The sequence below is a fragment of the Arachis duranensis genome, chromosome 7 (assembly GCF_000817695.3).
Source record: "Arachis duranensis cultivar V14167 chromosome 7, aradu.V14167.gnm2.J7QH, whole genome shotgun sequence".
Taxonomy (NCBI): Eukaryota; Viridiplantae; Streptophyta; class Magnoliopsida; order Fabales; family Fabaceae; genus Arachis; species Arachis duranensis.
Genome location: NC_029778.3, coordinates 46,642,818 through 46,650,913, shown reverse-complemented (window position 1 = coordinate 46,650,913; position 8,096 = coordinate 46,642,818). Strand labels below are relative to the sequence as shown.

Below are 8,096 nucleotides of genomic sequence, written 5' to 3'. Positions count from 1 at the left end.
ACCACAAAAAGTAAAATGAAATAATTAAAATTTATAACACCTGCCATAATATTCTAAAGTGGCTAAAAATTTTTATTATGGAAGATGAATGTGTGCAATTCATTATTTTGTAAGTTAATTTTTTTAAATTTTTTTAATATTAAATTGGAGGGTTTGATTTGTTTGTTGGGATTTTTTTAAAAAAATTTATAAATTGGAGGGTCCGATTTTCGTTCTTAATAAATCGAACGGTTCTATTTTTATTCTAAAAAAAAATCAGAGGATCCGATTTTCATATTTTAAATAAAAAAATTTCACATTTAAGAATAACACTTTTATTATCCATAATCCTAAAAAAACTCCATTTCCACCTCAATATCAAAAATAATTTCCGTTCTAAAAAGGTAGTTAAGAAAACTAAAGCACAAAATTTTCTTTTGATATATTTAAAACATTAAATACTAAAAATAGTTTATAATTTCGTTTGTGATTGTAACGAAGTACAAAAGAAAAAAAAAATGGGAACGTAAGATAGAAATACTTTCAGCTGTTCAAATAACACCGATGCTTCAATGATTTTTAGCAATTATTTTTAATTACATATAAACTAACATATATAAATTTTATGAGCGAAATTAATAACTAAAATTATTAGAATATTTAATATCAAATATTTTAGTTTTTTATTTCAAAATACACATCTCATTTATTTCCAGTACATTTTTAATTATTTTTGTTTAATAAAATGACTATTTTAAAAATTTTAAAATATTTAAAATTGTTTTAAAGTTATTAAATTCTTCGCAACTATTTTATTCTCTCCTTGTAATCAAATTATTTGTCAGCACTTGTGTATATTTTAAAATGAAAAATATTTAAAAATTATTAAAATTTATTGTTTTCACTTATTATTTAATTATTAACCCAATAAAATTCTTTTAATATAATTCATTTAATATAATAATCTAATAACATATTTTATTCTATATTTTTAAATAATAATAATTAACTAAAAAAACAATAAATTTTAATCATTCCTCTCTTAGAACTGAAAACTAAAGTGTCCCACGAGAAAAACTCCAGGACAGATTTGGTAACTACTCTAAGATGAGTAAGATATAGTACTTACAGGGTTAAGAGTGTTGTGCTCTTTGAAGCTCTCCTCAAGGTAAGCGGATTGTTCCTTGGAGAGCCTGAGTTTCTTCCTTGTGCCGCCGCCACGGCCGCAGTTTTCATCTTCGTCGCTTGCTCTTGAACAATCCCTTTGGTGATCATAACCCTCGCCATCAGAGTGATCTCTTTTCCCACCGTAGTTGTAATAGTTTCCTCCCGAACCACCGCTGTAACTACCACCGCCACCAAATATGCATAGATCCGTCTGAAAGGAAGACGCTGCGCTATTCGGGGACGATGACAGCGCCTCCCCTTCCTCAACCTCATCATCTGCCCCCGCCGCCGCCGTCGCCGCCACGGTTGTCAGCGGCAGCACGTTTACGTCCAAACCTTTTGACACTCTACCTGCATGTTTCAAAAAAAGAAAAAAAAAAACACCACATGTACGCTTAGAGCATTAAAAGAATAATCAAAGAGAAAAACTCAAAGGCAGAAGCTTTTTTATTTTTTATTTTTTTAAATTTCGATGAAACAACTGACATCCAAATATTATTACTAAGAAGCCGCCGATCCAAAAGGCTTAGAGTTTCCTAATAAGAAATTTTTCTTTTCATTATCAGAACCAACTGGAGAGACTAGTTACAAGAGATCAAATTACTTACTATTTTGATCGATCAAGAGCATTAACAGAAAAGCTTCAGTTCATTTTAGGTGTGCGAAAATAGTATTTACCGTTTTCAGAAGGGTGCCATGGGAGAGAGAGCTGAGGAAGGAAATCAAGCTGATGAAGATGAGGGTTGTCGTCCTTTGGTTTTGCTTCTTCTTTATCTTCATGTTCCTGTTGTTGTAGTTGTTGTTCTTGTTGATCCCTTTGTCTTTTAGTAGTGATGATTGGTCCAATGGACAAGGTGGTGGTGGTGAAGCCTAATCCAAGTTGGTTGGAAGAAGGTTCACTACGAGGCTTTTCCATGAACCCAACGAAAGGCCTTGAAGAGTCTCCTAAGCTTAATCCAAGCTCCATGCTCCTCTTATTCTATCGATCTCTTCTTATGCTTATGCTAATTGAGAGAGAGAGAGAGAGAGAGAGAGAGAGAGGGCCAACATGATCATAGGAAGACCAAAATGATCACTTTTAATCAAAATAATAACGATAAGAAATACCATTTATTGTTATCCTCCCTTTTTTATTAATCTAAAAAAGTTGTGGAAGGAGAAGGGTGTTTGACCGACAAAGCTTACCAAGGTTGACAAACACACGTGAAAGCCTATTTTTATGGTAGATATGGATAGACAGATACTCTCATTCAGACATTCACTATTGGGTTAGCTATATGGCATTAGATATATCGGTGCCAAAGTAACTATATAATAAAGAAATACTTTTTAGTATTTTCTTAATTAAATTTTTAAAGTAGTCTCTGAAATTCAATTCAGTTAATTCTTTTGTTTATGGTGTTGAGAGAAGAGAATGATAGATCTATGGACTAAAAAACGAATTTCACATAAAAATTGGATAGAAGCAAATTAGACCAATCAATTTGTATATTTTAAATTTTAAATTCATTGAATTGAAATGAGAGGATCTGATTTATATATTTCAAGTTTTTTATTTTTTTAAATAAAAATGAGTTTGATTTTTGTATAAATATGATTTTTGTGTCTTGTAAAAATTAAAAGATTTGGTTTTTGTACTTTAAATTAAATGGTTTTATATTTGAGATTAACATCCCAACAACTCACAATATAAAAAAATACTATTATCAATCCAATATCAAAAATAAAAAGTGTTAAGATACGCGTCGTCGTGCATTGATTTAGTTTCTAAAATTCTAATTGTATTATTGTGAAATAGGATTCTTTAGTGTTAGAGGCAAAAAATCCAGAATTGTGAAGGAAAAAATCCAACTTATGGAAAAAAAAGGCTAAAGACAGCCTGCGGCTCGCTGGACCGAAACAAAAGGTAATGGAGGTTGGTGTTCGATATGAGTACCTGGGTAAAATCTGCACCAATTGTGCGTACCTAGAGCATGATGCAAAACATTGTAGCAAGCTTATCACAGACTTGACGGCGCACCAAATCACACAGGATAGCATTGGAGAGTGTGTTAAAGCTGATTAAGTCGGCAAAAGAGTAGATACAGAGGGTGGAGATGATATGTCAGGGGATAAAACTTCTAATTTAAGACCTGCACAGCCAAAGAAGAAACCACCTCCTACATGGCTAATAGAAGGCTTTGCTGGTATGAGCATGAAGGATAATTGATGCATGAAAAAAGGGGTACCAGAATCTCTAGACAAGAGGAATAAATTAGTACTGAATCAGATCCCAGAAAAAGAAGGTCAGCCTATGGAGGAAAATGGAGCTCTGATCCTGTTGGGTGATGCTAATCCAACGGCATATCCTATGGAAGTTCAGCTGGAAAAGAATGATACGAATAAAGAGGACTCAAGAAAGATGAAGATCAAACAGATTGCTAGAAAAAAAGGGGAAAACTACCAGCACGTAAGTGGCAACAAAAGGAGGCTAGCAGATATGGAGAATGAAACAAAATAGAAAAAGGTATGCTTGGAGGAAAGGACTGCGGATAAGGAGAAGGCGAAGGGTGCCAGCTGTCAAATGGAACCTCAAATACCATGAGGATTCTTACGTGGAATTGTCGGGGTTTGGAGAGACCCCTGACAATCCATAACCTCAAAGGTATATCTCAATCCCACTCCCCCGAGTTGGTTTTTATTTGTGATACCGAAAACCAAACTCGAAAGGTGGAAGCGAAGTTGAGGTCGTGTGGTTTTAGTCATTGGCATATTGTTAACCCAGATGGTATTGCCGGAGGCCTGGCCATGGCATGGAAAGAAAGGTGTGATATTAAAGTTACCAGCAATTCCAGTTTCTATATGCAAGCTATAGTGAAGGATGTGGCAAATAATGAGGAATGGAGTATAATTAGGGTTCATCTTAGCTACAGTGAACAAGTAAGAATAGCACAATTTTAAGAGATCTCGGGGATAGTGGGGCAGAATCAAGGAGGAATAACTCTCTTGGGTGATTTTAATTCAATCACTACACCAGAGAAAAAAGCGGGGGGTGGCGACACGTCTTTATCATCTATGACAGCCTTCAATCTCTTCATTGGTGACATTGATCTGGTGGATCTAGCATCTAGGTATGATTGGAAGACAATACACTTGGAGCAATAGGATGGCAGGGAATGAATTGATCCAGGAACGTTTAGACAGAGTACTAGTAAATAGGATGCTATTACAATTTTACTGTCATACAACTGTCCTCAGGCTTGCCGAAAACGGTTCAGATCATGCCCCTTTACTGATGGACACTAACCCTCAAATGGAAAAATAAAAAAAAAGATTCAAGTTCCAAGAGAGATAGTGTGGTATGGAGGAGATAAGGACTATTGTTCGGGAAGCCTGTGCCTCTTCAATTGAAGGTTCTTCGATGTATATCGTCGCTCAGAAATTAAAATTATCCCGCCACAAGCTTGTGCAATGGCAACAAAGTAATCGGTCAAATTTAAAGAAGGCGATTGAGACACTTAAGGCCCGACTGGAGGAAATAAGGATAGCAGGGATATGCAGTGGAACCGAGATCCATGAGATTGAATCGAGGCTTGAAAAGGCATACCTAAATGAAGAAATGTATTGGAAGGAGAAGTCTCGGGTCAAGTGGCTTAGAGAAGGGGACAGGAACACAACATTCTTTCACAGAATGTTCAAAGTACGTACAATGGGGAATAAAATCTGGCGACTAGTGGGAGGAAACGGGGAAGTGGTATCCTCTTAATCTAACATTGCAGGAATGGATGAGGAATATTTTACAGGCATCTTTTCATCTACAGTCAGGAGGATTCAGAGCCTTTTCTTGCTGATTTTGAGCCTAAGGTTACAACTTTTATGAACCGTAGGCTACAAAAACCAGTGTCAGACCAGGAAATTAAGAGGGCTACCTTCTGTAACACCCTAATTACACTAAGCCTTACCTCATGCCATAAAGCAAAGGTTAATCAAAGGTTACGACAATTCTAAGGCTTATACATATTATGTAGAAAGAAATAATATACTCTAGAAGCCCGATGAAGGATTAAGTTCAAAAACAGAGTTTGAAAAGCGCAACACGTTCACACGAAGCTATACTAAACGAAGCACAACATATACGTACAGATACCGAGACATATGAATAGATATATCAAAAGATAATAATCATAGGGATCTAGCCACCGCTCGCGGAGTTTAAGTCGGCTAGTTATATATAGACATACAGAATTTAAACAGATAAAACAACTTATGTAAACTTTTTCTCAAAGTAATCCTCTAGGCAAAATGAATACAAAAGTGAGAGTACTAATAAAAATAAATCAAAGGACTCCAAAACATGATAAAGGTCCTCTGCTGTCACTATCAAGCAACTCACCGAGGTGGATTGCGACCTACATCTGAAAAACAGTAACAGAATATGGTATGAGAACTGAACGTTCTCAGTATGGTAACAATGCCCAATAATGTAAGATATAAGGTTTCGGGACACCGAAGGAAATCCTAGAACTTCACATCGATACAGAAATTCAAGCCTCAACAAAATAAATAACTTAAACCATAAACCATAAATAGGGTTATCTAAACTTAGGGAATTTCTAACTAATACAAAACCACACCGCTATATCCCACAGCCTTCGCCAACCTATCCTCCAAGCGACCCCATCACCACCGCCTACTTATCCTCCTCCACACCAGACAATCACAGATAATGCAAGCAAGTAAAACACAGATAGTATTCATATATAACAAGTAATTCAAGAAGCAAGTATGCATATTATACAATTAGGGAAACTCAAGTAATCAAAGCAAACAAACACATAAGAGATGCAAATGATGAATGCCTGTCCTTTTGGCCGTGATATCACTTGTCGGTCTATAAATGCCAATCTGACACATCCTTTCAGATGTAGCTTTTCTGCCACGCCCACGGATATAGTGCCGGGCACACTCTATTAACCCACAGATATAGTGCTGGGCACACTCGCATGCGTAACCCAAGGGTATAGTACCTGACACACTCTTGCAGCAGAAAAGGTTATTAATCATAATTCAATCCCAGGGACATAATACCCTGCACATTATCGTACTTAACCAAGGGATATAGTACCTGGCACACTCTCAAAATTCAACAAGATCATCATTCCTCTTTGAGTTATCACCACACTTAACCCAAGAATATAGTGCCTGGCACACTTTCAACATTCATCAGGATCATCATTCTGTTTTGAGTCCTCAACTCATCACAACCATCATCAATTTTCATTAACATCCTTACACATTCATATTTCTGAAGTTCATCATAAGCAATGCCATTTCTCAAAAATCTCTTCAACCATAACTTTACAACTCCACATTCACCAGTTCAACTAGAAATTACACAAGCCTTCCAAACCTAGGTCACTGGTTCTAAACTCATAACTAAAAATACCCTTTTTATCACTTTATTGTTTTCCCCTTAATCCAAGATCCTAAAACTAACAAAAAATTTTTAAACAAGCGTTACAGAAGTTTACAAGCTTGCTGGGAAGGTAAAACAGTTAAAAACAAGGTAGTGTGCGTACGCACAGGGTTGTGCGTACGCACGTGATTGAGCATGGATACCGTCGATAAGGAATTTCACAGGATGTTTTTTGCGTTGCAAGTATAGTCCTCAACCGACAAATAGTCCCCGAATTAAATTTAGAAGGAATTGGTTGTCACAAGTTCAACCCCAATAAAAGTAACCGAAGTATTCAAACCTCGGGTCGTTTCACAAGGAATGGGCAAACATGTGCTTCAACATTGGTTAGAATTCTGGGGTTGCAAGTCATGAGCAAGAAATTAAACTAGGGATCTTAACAAGCAAGTAATCGTAGAATGCAAGAAACTAATTCAATTGACTAGAGCAAGATGTAAATAATTCCAAACTAATGAAATAACATCCAATGCAATTCTATTCTAAACTAGACAAGTAACTATAACTAAGACAAAGCAATCAAGATTTTTGGGTTTTCAAATAAGAATGATAAAAGCAAATCTTGGCTAGGCATGGGAATAAGGGTCACTATCCTTGTCTAATAACCATATCTTGACAATTATGAGGAACCAAACTCATTAAGTCTACTTCTATACTTGAAGTATGTTAAATGATTTGGTCAACATCAACCCATAAGGTCTAATCTAACTACTAATTAACTTAGTAGTAGGCTAGTCTCAATTGCTATCAAATTGACCACTAAGGGTTCCCGAATCATCAAATCCATTAGACCCAATGACTCAAGTTTACCCAATTCTCTTAGCCTAGGCCAAGAGTAAAGAGAACTACTCCATAATCAAAGGAAACATTTCATCAAACACATGGTGAGAATTAATAAAAGACCTATTCAAATTGCAATTAAATTGGAACTAACAAATACCCACTAACAATCATCAACATACAATCACTCAAACAACACAATTAATCATAGAGATCATCAGTGCAATAATAACAAATCAAGATCTACAAGATTCATGAAATGGGTATAAAATGACAAACAACAAGGAAACATAAAACTAACATAAGATCTAAACAAATTATACTAGAGAATTCAAATTAAACAATTAAAACTAGTAATTAACAAGATCCAATTCAGAATTCAACAAAGGAAGTTCAAATTAAAGCTAGATCTAGAGAGGAACAAGGGTTTCTCTCTCTAGAAGAACAAGAACCAAAAACTAGATAAAAATTATGTCTTAGTGTCAAATGATTGATCCCCCATTTCCCCTAGCATCCTTGGGTCTTTTCCATGCAGAACCAGCTTGAATTTGGGCCTCTTGAGCCTCAGAAATCGTCAGGAACGATTTTCTTTAATGAGGTCACGTGCAACTTTCCGCGCGTGCGCGCTGATTGCTTTTGTGATCCATGCATGCGCGCCTTGTATGCGTGCGCGTCGGTGGAATTTTTCTAATCTATGCGGATGCGTCCATCCTTGCGT

At 35.9% G+C, this 8,096-nt stretch overlaps 1 protein-coding gene across 1 annotated transcript in view; it reads right to left on the bottom strand.

Annotated features, from left to right (window-relative positions):
• LOC107458838 (homeobox-leucine zipper protein HOX11-like) overlaps positions 1-2,181 on the bottom strand; it is a 3,692-nt gene extending 1,511 nt beyond the window's left edge. Inside the window, exons 1-2 of the mRNA XM_016077042.3 lie at positions 1,825-2,181; positions 1,109-1,497 (exon numbers count right to left, since the gene is read on the bottom strand). Coding sequence (XP_015932528.1) covers positions 1,109-1,497; positions 1,825-2,113 — 678 coding nt within the window. The 5' untranslated portion in view covers positions 2,114-2,181. The remainder of the gene's footprint in view (positions 1-1,108; positions 1,498-1,824) is intronic.
• Positions 2,182-8,096: the final 5,915 nt, after the last annotated feature.